At 63.8% G+C, this 13,215-nt stretch overlaps 1 protein-coding gene across 1 annotated transcript; it reads right to left on the reverse strand.

The window, feature by feature from the left end:
* Window positions 1-426: 426 nt before the first annotated feature.
* On the reverse strand, window positions 427-9,242 carry DBH (dopamine beta-hydroxylase). The gene is made up of 12 exons (XM_004593451.4): window positions 8,912-9,242; window positions 7,602-7,748; window positions 6,873-7,130; window positions 6,302-6,478; window positions 6,039-6,141; window positions 4,174-4,340; window positions 3,759-3,902; window positions 3,447-3,485; window positions 3,102-3,161; window positions 1,567-1,694; window positions 1,117-1,276; window positions 427-876 (listed from the first exon to the last, which is right to left on the reverse strand). The coding sequence occupies exons 1-12, from the start codon at window positions 9,206-9,208 to the stop codon at window positions 745-747; spliced, it is 1,812 nt and encodes a 603-aa protein (XP_004593508.2). The 5' UTR covers window positions 9,209-9,242; the 3' UTR covers window positions 427-744.
* Window positions 9,243-13,215: the final 3,973 nt, after the last annotated feature.

Consider the following 13,215-nt stretch of genomic DNA (forward strand, 5'->3'; position numbering starts at 1 on the left):
TCTGCTGACCTGGCTGAACGTGGCTGGGCTGGCTTCTCCTCCTAGGAGCCAGCTGGCAGCTGCACAAGTTGGAAGACAGAGCAGCGGGGGGTAGGGCAGATCCACGCTGGTAGGAAATGGGGTGACGTGCTGGAGTTCTCGTGTGTGTGTGTGTGTGTGTGTGTGTGTGAGAGAGGCGGGGTGACCACACCGTGTCCTCAGGCCTTGAGCATCCGTTTGTGTCTCCTTGACTGGTGCAGCATCAGCCCAAGCTACAGATGAGAAAGCTGAGGACCAGCAGGCACCCTGGGCGTGACGCAGAGCAAGCACACGCTGAGCACAGACCTGACCCCAAGACCCATCTATTTGGGAGGCCAGCCCAGCCATGCCACCGTGTCCCATTCCCCCCTCTGCTCTCGGCCATCTTCCGATGGTGCCTGTGAGGGCTTCCGTGGCCAAACACCTGTCCGGCCTCCACTGTCCTGGGATCGACACCAAGGCTGCCTGGTGGGAGGCTGGCACTGCCATCTAGGCCCCTTGCACTGAGCCAGCAAGCTGGGGGACAGGGTGGATGAGGCTTGCTCTGCCCAGCCAGTGGCGCTCAACCAAGTCCTCTCGGCCATGCTGGGGTCTCTGGGGCAAGGGGTGGGGCGTGGGGTGGGGTGACCACACCATGTCCTGCTGAGGGACGGAGGCCCGGGGACAGGTGTGGGGGATGTCTCGGCACAGCTGGGGTGCTCAGAGCAGCGAGATCACCCCCGCCATTCAGCCTTTGCCTCCTGCGATGCTGACCACGGTGGGGCCAGCGGGGCCGTGTCCTGTGTGGGCTGGGCAGTGTGGCGTGGGCTCCGGCAGCCTCGATGCGATCTCCGGCAGGGGCTGTAGATCCCACTCTCCCTGTGAGGAATGTGAGCTGACGTGCTGGGATGCAGCCAGGGGCCACCTCCCTCACCCCTGGCTCCCCCGTGGTTCCCACCGCCTCGTGGCTCCTTGGGGGTCCCCACCCTGGTCAGCACCCCTCGGGGCTCTGGCCACCTGGAGCCTCATGGGTTCACTTCCCTGGGAGCCCCGAGGGTTCCTTGCCCCCTCCCTAATGGGCAGGGAGGGTGGGCAGCTGCAGCTCCCAGGCCGGCACACCTGGAAGCGGACGGCCGTGGACTTGTTGCAGTGCATGGAGATGGGTGCAAAGCCATAGAGCGCCTTGAGCACTTCGCGGTCAAAGGAGTTCCAGGGCACAGAGGCAAACTGCTGCGGGACGGAGGCCTGGGGACAGGTGCACACATCCTCGCTGTTGAACCTGGGGGATAGGAGCCACACATCTGTGTCCAGCAGGGGCTGGTGGCGTTCCCACAGACACGTGGCATCCCCAGAGTGGTCCTTGCGCCCAGGGCATCCTAAGGGGTGAGTCTCCACACCAGCTGTGGACTCATCTCCCTGGTGACTTTGGAACAAATAGTCCCAGCAGGGTTGTTAGTTGGGGACTGACTAGTGCTGCCTGCTGCGGGCGGAGGCGTGGCCCAGCAGGGCTGTGAGTCGGGGACAGCGCTGCCTGCTGCGGGCAGAGGCGTGGCCCAGCAGGCTGCGCACCTGTTCACCAGGTGGAAATACTTCTGCAGGAAGCCGGCGTCCACGGCGCTCTTACAGAGCTCCAGCTGCGTCTGCGGGTAGTAGTGTATGTAGTTGACGCACATCTCCTCCAGGATCCCGAAGCCGCCCTGTGAGCCAGAGGACCCCGTCAGCCCTGGCCATTGGTACAGCACCCACGCCAAGCTCACCTCACCCCAAGCACCCCAGCTAGTGTGGTGGCACAGTGCGGAAAGCCACTGCCAACACCACTAGCATCCCCTAGGGGCACTGGCTCCTGTCCTGCCTGCTCCACTTGCTGTCCAGCTCCCTGCTGATGTGCCTGGAAAAGCAGTGGAGGACGGCCCAAGTGCTCAGGCCCTGCACCCGCCTAGGAGCCCTGGAGAAGCTCCTGGCCTCAGCCTAGCCCAGCCCTAATCCTGGCAATTCAGGTCATCTGAAGAGTGAGCTAGTGGACAGAAGATTCTCTATGCAACTTTGCTTTTCAAATACATCTTAAATAAACAAATCGTAAATCTTAAATAAGCCCAAGGCATCCACTCCTTCTGGGAGTGAGGCAGCACGCTGCTTGACCGGTAGTAACCACATCCCTCAAGCACTTTCACAGTGATGACCTGCGGAGCAAGGTGAAGTAGGGGGCACGAAGGGGAAACTGAGGCCCCAGGGAGGCCAGCGGACAGGGCCTGTGGTGGCCGCAGTGTTAGAAACAGAGCCAGAGTAGACGCTGCCTCCCACGGGGTGACCTTGAGCTATTCTTGGAACCAGGACAGGAAGCCCTGTGGGCCCACTGAGCTGTGGGGGCCACAGTGGTGGGAACAGGGCCTCACACCCTGGGCTCCAGGGACACCTGGCGAGTGTGGGCCCCCTCCTGTCCCCAGTGGCCACAGCTTCAGAGTGGGGGCTGTGTTGGGGTCCTGCCTGGGTCCCCTAACTCAGCTCAGGCTGGCCAGCAGGGACAGCAGCCCTGGGGCCTGCCGGTGAGTGGCCTGCCACCTCCTTGGCCCCAGCAGAATGGGGTCTGAGTGGGTTGTGTGGACAGCAGCTCCTAGAGTTAGTGCCTCTCCCCTGTTAGCTGTCCCCCCCTGGGGCCAACCTAGGGTAGCTGAGAGCCCAGGAAGCTCTCCTGTGCCTCAGACCCTGAGGCCTGGGGGGAGGGGAGGCGTGTCCAGGGCTGGGCACAGGTTTCTTCTGGGAGTGTTTTGGCTGTGTATATCAGAATGTTCTAGAAGCCAGTGAGCTCTGACCTAAGGCATGAGTGGGCCCTCGGGATACAGGCCGGGGGCTGGCATGGTGGTCTGGCTCCCACACAGCCCTGGCAGGTAGCAGGTGGCAGCTCAGCTCCCTCGGGTCCTGCTGCCCACCCCAGAGGCCCCATGGATTCCCGGACTCCTGGCTGCAGCCTGCCCCAGCCCTGATGCTGTGGATGGAAACGCGCTGTGTGTGTCTCCCTGTCCGTGTGTCTGTCAGACTTCGAATCAAATTCGCCTGAGATTAAAGATAACGGAGAAACGCTGGAGCAGGTAGGGCGGGTCACTCACCACGGTGGCCCGCTCCCGGTCTTCCGTGTTGTAGGCGCAGGAGGTGATTAGCACGTCCCCCTGCGGAGGGAGCCGTCCAGGCTCTCAGCACCGGGTCCCCTGGGGCAGGCAGTGTGGAGGCCTGCCCAGGAGCCCCGTGTGGCTGCAGCCCCACACTCCTGCAAGCACTGGCTCTGTGGCCTGTGGGTTCGGGTCACCCCTCCCACCTCTCCTGGAGGGTCTGGGGTCCAGCTGAGGGCTGGAGGTCTCAGGTGTCCCTCCAGGGCCAGCCCAGCTGAGGGCCCTCCGTACCGCCCCTCGTGCCCCACCCCTGCCCCAGCCACTGTGGTTCTGCTGGGCACTCACTGGGTACACGGTCACCACCTTCTTCAGCATGCGGATCTCCTGGTAGTGGGCGGGGGGCAGGGGAGTGGGGGGAGGAGACTTTCGTCACCTGCAGACCCCAGCGTCGCACCCCACCCCATGCTCGGCCTTCACCTCCCTCTCTGCCCCGGCTTGGCCAGTCCTGGGTTCCGTGAGAGCAGGAAGACGGTATGCCCCCTGGCTGCCTCACTGACCCCACAGTCAGCAGGCCGTGCTTCAGGGGTTGTAGCAGGGCAGGCCGATGGGCAGGGTCCCTCTGAGGGCAGAGGCCCGGAAGGAAGCCAAGGTCACTACCTGGAAGTGGGGGCTGTAGTGGTTGTCCTGGTTTACGATCTGCCTCTCGCGGCCGCCCCGGGCCAGCACGGTGACCACCCTTCTCCCTGTGAGGTGTGTGTGCAGCTGCGAAGCGAAGATGTGGATGCCAGCGGGCGGCAGCGCCTGAAGACACGGGAGAGGCGGGATGTGGCATCGGGATCCGGCCTGGGGGTAGGGGACAGCACGGCCAAACGCTCCCCTGTGGCCTTGGCACTTTCTAGAACATTCTCCCAGACCAGTGAGTGGAACCAGAGGTCAGATCCCGAGGCCCCAGGCTGGTGGGCAGCCCACAGGGAAGAGGGAGGGGCCGTGACGGCGGGGCCTGGAGGAGAGAGATGCTGCTGCCCTGCTCGTCCTGCGGCCCCGGCCTGGCCCCCCACCTCCCTGAACTCACCAGCTGGGTGCACTTGTCTGTACAGTAGCCGGTGAGGACGAAATCTGTCTCCCCGGGAGGAATGGCCATCACGGGCGTGTACACGAGGCCCAACTCCATGATGCCCGCATCGAAGCGCCTCAGCGTGGCCGTGTAGTACAGACGGATCCCCGAGGAGTCACGGCGGCCTGCCAGGAGTGGGTAGCAACCAGTGGGGTGCGGCCCTTCCTTCCTGAGCCTCAACTTGGTCGCCTTCCCCTTGTACCCAGGCAGGCCCTAGCTGGATGCCAGGGGCAGGAGCAGGGCCGCGCGTGTCTGGATGAGCTGAGGATGAAGGCATGTTTGCATGTGGGCATTTGCAGGAGACGTTCCCGCTCTGATTGCTGCTCCATGGGATGGAGGCCGACCCAAGCGTCCGTCCACGGAGCACAGTCCTGCAGATCCGGGGGCGGGGCCGGCACAGGATGGGGAGCCCCGAGGTTCAACCCCTCCAGGTTGCACATGGTGGATTGTGCGCTGTGTACCCTCAGGTGACTAGCCGTCCCCCTTGGGACCTGGGCCCACAGTCGTGAGGTGTCTGAGCAGGCACTGAGTGGACAGAGCCAGAGAGGGCATTCTGGCTTGAACTGCAACCCAATCACGGTGCCCAATTTTCAGATGTGGAAGCTGAAGACAGACTGAACAGAAAGCCCTGTCTGAGTCAGGGACCCTGGGCAGTGTGCCATGCCGGGGAAGTGGGGTGCAGGGGTGCTGCTGGTGGAGCGGGGGCGGGCGGAGGCTGGCTGTCTCCCCACGTGTCTGCCCTAAGCTGAGGCCGGGGCTGCCTCCTCTCTCCCCTGGCTTCTCCCAGACCCATAGAGGGCCTGTGTCTCTGGGCCGATTGCATCAGAGGCTTAGAATAAGAAGGCAGACGTGATTGGCTCGGCTTCGGAGAGGGGGCTAAATAATGAAATAATTGTGGCAGGGGGATATTTATAGAAGGAGCAGCAGATCCCCAGGCTTGCCAAGTGACAGGCGCGCCCTCGTGGTGGGCAAAGCAGCCATAAATACCTCCAGATAGCCCAGCACGCCCTGGCTCTTAAGGAGATTTCAAAAATCCATCGGCTTCCAGGTTTCAATGAGCCGTAAATCCTCCCGAGCCTACGGCCGGCTGACTCACGTCTCTGCTCACTGCTGATAACCCCAGGGCCGCAGCCCAGCCTGGGCCGGCTCAGCCCTGCACTTGCCACAATGTTTTCGGTCAGCAGTTGGGAGCCTGCTAGACTCCACAGACTGCACTCTGGGGCGGGCACAGTGGTAGCACAGGTGTGTCCTGCTGACCCCAGCCCCCGCCCCCGCCCCTCCCCTGAGGGCTGGCCCACCCGGGGCCCAGGTGTGTCCTGCTGACCCCCGCCCCTCCCCTGAGGGCTGGCCCACCCGGGGCCCTCCACACATGGTGGTGAAATGGAACCCTTTGCCTGCACCTGCCAGCAGTGCGTCCCAAGGGAGAGGGGAGGGAGAGGGGAGGGAGGAAGGCAGGATGGTGGAAGGCGCTGTGGGGGGCGCTGAGGTATGGGGAGGGCGGAGGGTCGCTGAGCTTTTGCAGGCTGCACTTAGACCTCCCAGCTTCAAATCCATCACCCTCGGGAGCGCCCTGCATCCTCGGCCTCAGTTTCTCCATTCGCAAAATGGATGCAGGATTCCTCTGCCTGTCCCCCCCCCCGGGGGCACACACATGGACAGGGAGGCTGCCACTGGGCACGGGGATGTGGTGATGAGCTTGTCACCTGGGTCCTGCCCAGGGAGCCTGCTGTGGCCTGGGGAACTGGCTGGGGCTGGGGCGAGTGGTCCTGGGCATGCACCATCCAGGGGCCCCAGGGTTCGGGGGGCGGGGCAGGAGCCTCAACCTTCCATCCTCAGTGGGTTGTGGTAGTGAACCTCCAGGCGCAGGTATCGAGAGGAGCCGGGGCCCCCGAAGGCGAGACCAGCTTCCTCTGGGTAGTAAAACGCCTGCGGGGTGCGGCAGAGGTGGGTGTGTCAGGCAGATCCCTTGCACCGTTGGGGGTTCGTGGATGCCCGCTCTCACATGCACCCTGCCCTCCCCTGACTACGAGCCAGTCCTGGGGCCCAGCCTGGGAACAGGCCCGGAAAGCTCAGGGGACTCCCGCACCTTGGCGCCCAGGGCCCAGGCAGCCAGCACGTGGCGGCAGTAGTTGAGCCGTTCTGGCTTCATCTTGGAGTCACAGGGTCCACTGAAGTGAGGAAAGCTCTCGAACTCGGCGCTGCACTGGAACACCTCCATGTGGTGCACCAGGGCCTCGTTGCCCTCGCTGACAATCGGCTCGTACTGTGAGGGGCGGCCACTGAGTTAGACTGCCCAGGTCCGCAGCCCTCTGGCCAGGGTCCAGGCCCTGGGTCCAGAGGACCCCCGGGGGCCCAGAAGGCGGCTGTCCCTGTGTGTAGGCTGGGGCTGGGCGGCGAGGCAGCGTAGCCAGTGTGTAGCCCGCAGGTTAGGCTGCTGGACCCCGGGTACCCGCACGGCTGACCCTCCCATGCTCCAAGCCACGGCAAGGACGGGGCCCGACAGAGCTCAGTGGCCACCCCATCCCTCAGGGGCCCTGCCCTGTTCCCCAAGAAGGGATGCCAGAACTCAGAGGCCCGGGTGGGGGGCAGTGACCAGAGTGAGGGGGTGCCCAGGATCAGGAGCTGCCCGCCCCTCTCTGCCCTCCCGGCCCCCATACCATGACGATGTGGTGTCGGGCGAAGCCACGGGGCAGCTCGGCCATGTGGCACCAATAGGTGGTCTCCTGGTCGGGGATGAGCACATGAGGGGCGCGGACCTCCATTGTGCGTGTGTCGGGGGGCAGGGCCGGCTCGGGGAGCTCAGGCTTCAGCAGCTGTACCCTCTGCAGCCCTGTGCGCAGGCTGGAGGCGTTGATGGCCTCTAGTGACCGCAACGGCTGCTCCAAGATGCCATAGACCAGGTGTACCGTGCCGTCCTATGGCCGGGGCACAGCGCAGAGGTCAGTCCCCTGCTTCGGAGGGGTACTGAGTCCCCTGCCTGCCCACGCCCTCCTCTCTGCAGGTCCAGGGCCCTCCGAGGCTCCCTGACTGACCCCACGATATACAAACATCAGAGGTCCTTGATCTTGGTCAACCTTGAGTCCACCACAAGCACGTGCTGGGCTCCCTCCTCCCAGCCCCGAGGCCTCCAGGGCCAACCCACTTCCAGCACCCAGCGCCCCCGGCTGTGACATTGAACCTGTGGGCTTGGACCAGGCCGACACAAAGAGGCCCACCATGGTTCAGGGGCTTGGGGCTGAAGGCCAAGCTGCTCCCCTACAACCCAACGCTCCCCCTTGGCGCCACTGGCCTGGCCACAAGCCTGCACGCCCCAGGGACGCCAAGGGGCTGCAGCAGATACAGCAGCAGACAGGCTCGCTCTTGGGTGCTGGGGTCCCCCCACTGACCTCGATGAGGTAGTCCTTGGGGTCGCAGGTGCTGAAGGGCCGTCTGAAGAGCAGGGCCAGGCCGTCCGGGGTCCGGTGAGCCCACAGCAGCTGGTAGTCCTGCTGGGCATCTAGGTGCACCTGCCCCTTTGCGTCCGTCCAGGCGTCCTGTGAGGACGGGGCGGGATGGGGTGGGGCACAGCCCAGCAGGCTGCCTCCTGTGGCGGGGCCGTGGTCTGCACGGGCAGCCACAGTCTCCCCTTCCCTGGCATGTGGCTCAAGGGCTGTGGCCACTGGGGAGGAGGGCCCATGGCCACTTGCTGTGCTGTCCGTGACTGCCTGGAGACAGTGGCCTTGAGTCCCAGTTTTGCGAGCATGTGATGTGTGATACTCAGGGAGTCTGGGGTCCACTCAAAACCCTGGATCTGGAGTGGGAGCTGGGAGAGGTGCTGTCCCAAAGGAGCACCCAGAGCAGGGCCTCACCCACCCCAGGAGGGAGGGTCCCTAGGCTAGGCCCAGCGTTTAAGGTGGTCCTCACACGGGGCACCCCTCCTGCACTTGAACAACTCTGAGAGTGCACACTGCCTTAAATCCTGCACCCCATGAGGCTCTTAGCTCACACCTGTGTTTTCCCAGGATGCTTCCTGGGACCTGGGCCTCAGGCCCCCATCTCCCCGAAGCGCCAATACAGGCCGCCCTCTGCCCTCTCTGCTAGGGTGGGCCATGACCAGGCGCTGGGCCCAGGAACTGGCCACTCCTCCCCTGCCTTGCAGCTCCATGCTGCCCAGGGCTCCCGCACCTATGGAGTGACACCCTATCCCTGACCCAAGACCAGCATCATGGCCACAGCAAAAGACAGAGCCAGGCTTTGTGTCCCAAGGGAAAAAGGAGGCAGGACCTCAACGCCCTCCGGGGTCCCCTACAGCTGGTGGAGGGGCCCTTCTCCCTTGCCCTCCCTACAGCACACCTGGGCTCAGCTCTGTGGGAGGGCGGCAGGTCAGTGTCACGCCTGCTGCTCAGCCCCCCAAGGTGGCCTGTGGGCGTGGGGATCACGTGGTCTGGAGTCTGAAGCAGGCATGTAGGGTCTGCAACTGGGTGGTGGGGCATGGAGGAGCTGTGTGCTACGTGAGGTTCCCAGATGCAGTCAGTCCCTTCGGGGTTGCTGGGCACCCCCGACACCTGAGGGGTGCAGCTACAACCAGGGCAGGTTTCTGCTTCCCTCTATTGCTCTGTGATGTCCAAGTTAGCTCGAGTGAGAGCGACCTCAGAGCCTCCCTTACAGGCTGCAGGGGCAGGGCGAGGCCCGGGGGCCCAGGGAGCAAGGGACTCACGGCGAAGTAGGCGTGGTCACCGTCGGTCCAGAGCACCACCACGTCCGCGTTCTGCAGCTCGCCACGGTCGGACATCCCGAACAGGACCCCGGCCTGTAGGCCCCGCACCAGCAGCTCAAAATGGATGGTCTCCTGGGTATAGCTCACATTCCACGACAGCTCCATGGTGCCCTGGGGGTCCAGGGGAACGCGGTAGGGGAGGGAGCTTTCAGGGGGTGCCGAGCCCTGCAGAGCGGCCACCAGGATGACCAGGAAAACGGCCACCACCGTGCCGTACATGGAGGCTACCTCGCGCATGTTGGGGCTGGGGGAGCCAGCCCAGCAGCCCTGGTGGCAAGGGGCCGGCATGGCTGTGGGGCAGTCGCCGGCTCTACCTGCCCATTTATGTCCCTGCCCTCCAAGGGGTTGGGGCCAGGCTCTATCGATAATCACATTTGTCTGGTGGCGAATTCAATTGTCCCAGTGGACCGCCCAGCAGGCCCGAGCCCCTGGGGCCACTCTGCCTTCCACCCGCCCTAATTGGCACTAATGACACATGGACCTCATCATGGGGAATGGGAGCTGACCGCGCTGTTCTCCCTGTCCGGAGGGCCGCTCCTCCTGCAGCCGGGCCTCTTGGCCACCCGCTCACCAGACCCTGGCTGAGCGCCTCGCTGCGGTCCCCAGCAGCCCCCAGCCCGAGAGCTTTCAAGGGGGCCGGGGTAGACCATGCCCGCGAGGCAGCAGCACGGACAGCTTCGAACTAAAAATACAAGATGATCCCCAAATAGTCACTGTTTAGACACTCTGTGCCACCTGCTGTCCCACACCGTCTCCTCGGCTTCCCCACGGCTCCAGCTGGCGCCGTGGCTGCTCCAGAGGGGCGGGGGCGGGGAAGGAGATCGGCCTGGGGCCCCTTTCTGGGGAGAGGGCCTCGGGGCTTTGGCACAGAAGCAGGGATGCCAGGCACACTCCTGGGCTTCCAGGAGCAGCCTTGATGGAGAGGTGGGGTGTGGACGGCTGGTTGATTGGAGCCCGACACTGAGTTCCTAGGCAGAACTGGCCAGAACTGAGCACTGCCCAGACTAGCACCACCCAGGCCCTTAGCAGGGATCTACTGAGAGCTGCTGGGTCAGCCTGGCTGCTGTGCCCGCTTCCGCCCACCCCTTTCCTGCAGAAGCAACCTCCCTGGCTCCCCGGACCTGCACCCCACCCTTCCCTGCTTCCTCTGGGGATCCTTGGCTGAGTCCTCCATCGCCCAGGTGGGCAGCTGGGCTGCTAGTCAGAGCTCTGCTACGCACCCAGCTCTGACTGGAGACAGTGCCAGAATCCCCAGGGAGGCTGTGGGACACAGCCCCAGCCAGGTGGTGGCAAGAGGAGGCCCTCACTCCAGTGCTCCACCCTGCAGGTGCCAGCGGGGACAAGGTTTGGACCCCAAATGGCTACCCAGCAAACTGACAAAACAAGCCGTGCTGTGGCCTGAGGGGAGGGCTGGGTGGGTGAGCCCCAGGTCTGTGCTACAAGAGGCTGTGGGCCAGGGACTGGGCCCTGGGAGGGGGTCCTGGCTCAGGACACCTACCGTTCTCTCTGAGACGTGGGTGGGACCCACAGCTGCTGGGGAGGGGAGTGAAACACAGCTCTTAGTAAACAGCAGAGTGTTTGGCACACGTGGTTATTTTTAGCAGGATCCAAAAGACACACTTTCCCGGCGCACACGGCTGCCACGCAGCCTCCTCCCGCCCCACACCATGGAAGGAGTGAGCCCAGCAGCTCCACGCTCACTCCTTGGGGCCGCCAGGCACCCTCAGCAGGGACACCTGCTGCCCCAGGGGCGTCCACACTGGCCTCATTCAGAACCAATTCAGCGTTAATGAGCCGCTTTCCTCCCTGGCTGTGATCCCCCAGTGACTGGGACTGAGGTGGCTCTGCTGACCCCCAGCTGACACCAGGGGCAGGGGAGGCTGAAGCTGGAGCCAGACAAGCCGGGCTGCTCCCGGGCAACAGCAGTCCTGCCTTGAGGGTGAGGTTGGATCAGCGGCCTACACCTGCTCATGGAGTGCAGGACGGGGTCACCCCAGACGCGAGCTCTCCAGGACGGGGGCACCGGCAGGGCCCAGGAGCTCTGTGCTAAGATCCAGGGAGCAGGCATTGCAGGCCTGGGTGTGACACGTGTATCCAGCCAGCTCCAGGGCCAGGGCTGCCAGGCCATGTCAGCCTGGCTTGGGTTGACAGGCGGCATGGCAGGGGACAGCCTGTCCAGAGGACACCACAGGGGGAGAGTGGAACGGGCCAGCGCTAAACCCACACACCCTCCCCAGCCACAAGCTCACACAGACACATGTACACGTGTGCACACCTGCAGGAACTCACAGTCCCCCGCTCATGTGAACAAGCTCACACACACAAACACAAGCTCATGTTGAGCCCACGGGCCTGTGCCGGGCATCCTCGCGTGTTAGGGGCGCCAACAGCCAGCACACACAAGGACACTAGGCCAGGTTGAGGCTGTGTGGACCTAGGGGAGGCACTGACCTCAGAGCCAGCCATGGAGCCAGCAGCCGGGGAGGGCATACGTTCTGGCATTGCCTCAGGGAGGGACAGGCGCTACCCAACCTCGCCTCTGGAGGGCTGGGGAGTGGCCGGCCCAGCCCCAACCTTTGCTCCAAGCTCCTGCGGCGGCGGCATCCGCAGCCCAAGTCCTGCGCCTGACTCTCACTACCCCTACCCCACCCCCATGGCCGCTCAGAGGCCTGGCGGATGTGGAAAGCTGATCCCAGCCCAGGTGCGGTGGCGAGGGGACTACGAAGGGCAACTTCTCGCAGCCTCAGCACCCAGCGGGCAGCCGTGGCCACTCAGCGCTCCCCAGGGACCTGACCGAGGCCGAGCGAGAGGTGGGGGGCTGCGGGCTGCCGCCCCAGGTCCCTGCTCCCTCCGAATGATAGAATCACAGGTGGGGACGGGGGAGAGGGTGCCACACACCTGCGACCCACCGCTCCAGGGTCCCCTGCACGCCACCTGCCCCTCACTGCCTCTCTCACCCAACCCCTGCCATGCTCACCATCTAAGGTGACGTCCATCCCCACCAGCCCAGCGTGCCTCACCCTGGGGGTGCAGGCGGCACCTCCACTGTTACCTCGTCTTCCCATACTGAACCCCAACTCCCACTTCGGGAGCCCCCCTTTCCTCCAACCTTGGGGTTCCATGGCTGTGGTCGCAGCTGGGAGGAGATGGGGATAGGGCTTCTCTTTCCGTAACCGGCAGGCAGCAGGGTCTCCCTGCTTGCTGAGGTCCCCCCGACCCCGTGCTGCCCCCTGTCCTGAGCCCTGCTCTGGGCTGCCATGCATGGAGACCCCAGCCCCTCTCCCCGTCCAAGCTTGCTCTTCTCTGAGGCTTATGCCCAAAAGTGGAAATGCTGGGCCTGATTGCTAATTCTGGGTTTTAAAAAATAATAATAAAATAAAAGTGTTTATTTATTTGAGAGGCAGACGGAGCTCCCCACCACTGCTTCACCACACATACACCCTGAAAATACCGGAAATGACCTGAACGGGCCCACGGCCAAAGCTGGGAGCTGGGAACTCCATGCAGGCCTGCCCCGTGGGCGGCAGCTTTGAGCCGTGGCAGCTGTGTGCCAGGCACTTGTGGCCAGGGAGCTGAATCGGGAGCGGCGCTAGGACTGGGTGACAGGACTCAGCCTGGGACTGCGGGGACCCCAAGGGCCGCTCCAATGCTGCACAAATGTCCTCCCTGGCGACCCCACTCCTGGGCCTGAGGGCAGCGGTACTGGTGTCCACGGGCACCTATGAGCGTGAGCACGGGGCTGGCCTTGGCCTTCTGCCTGCTCCAGTTCCCCGTGCCTGTCATGTCTGAGTCATTTAGCAGCTCCTTGCTAATAAACACGGGGGCGCATTTGCTTTTAAACAGGTTTCTTTATTTTATTTGAAAGGCAGAGTTACAGAGAAAAGGGGGAAGACAGAGAAAGAGAGAGAAGAGAGCTCTTCCACCCATGGCCTTACTCCCCAGATGGCTGCAGCGTTCTGGGCTGAGTCAGGCTGAAGCCGGAAGCTTTATCCGGGTCTCCCACGTGTTTTCCCAGGCACAGCAGCAGGGAGCTAGATGGGAAGTCGAGCAGCCAGGAGTCATAGGGGATGCCAGCGTCTCAGGCGCTCACCCACAACACGGGCCATTTGTTGGCACTTTCAGCTCCTGTGAGTTTATGAGTTTTCAGAAAGAGGCAGAGCTGTGGAGGAGGGAGTCGGGGCCGCATCCTGCCACCAACCCAGGACAGAACCGCCTCTGTGGGCCAAGTCGTGTCTCATGAGATA

This window comes from Ochotona princeps, chromosome 14, assembly GCF_030435755.1.
Source record: "Ochotona princeps isolate mOchPri1 chromosome 14, mOchPri1.hap1, whole genome shotgun sequence".
Lineage (NCBI taxonomy): Eukaryota > Metazoa > Chordata > Mammalia > Lagomorpha > Ochotonidae > Ochotona > Ochotona princeps.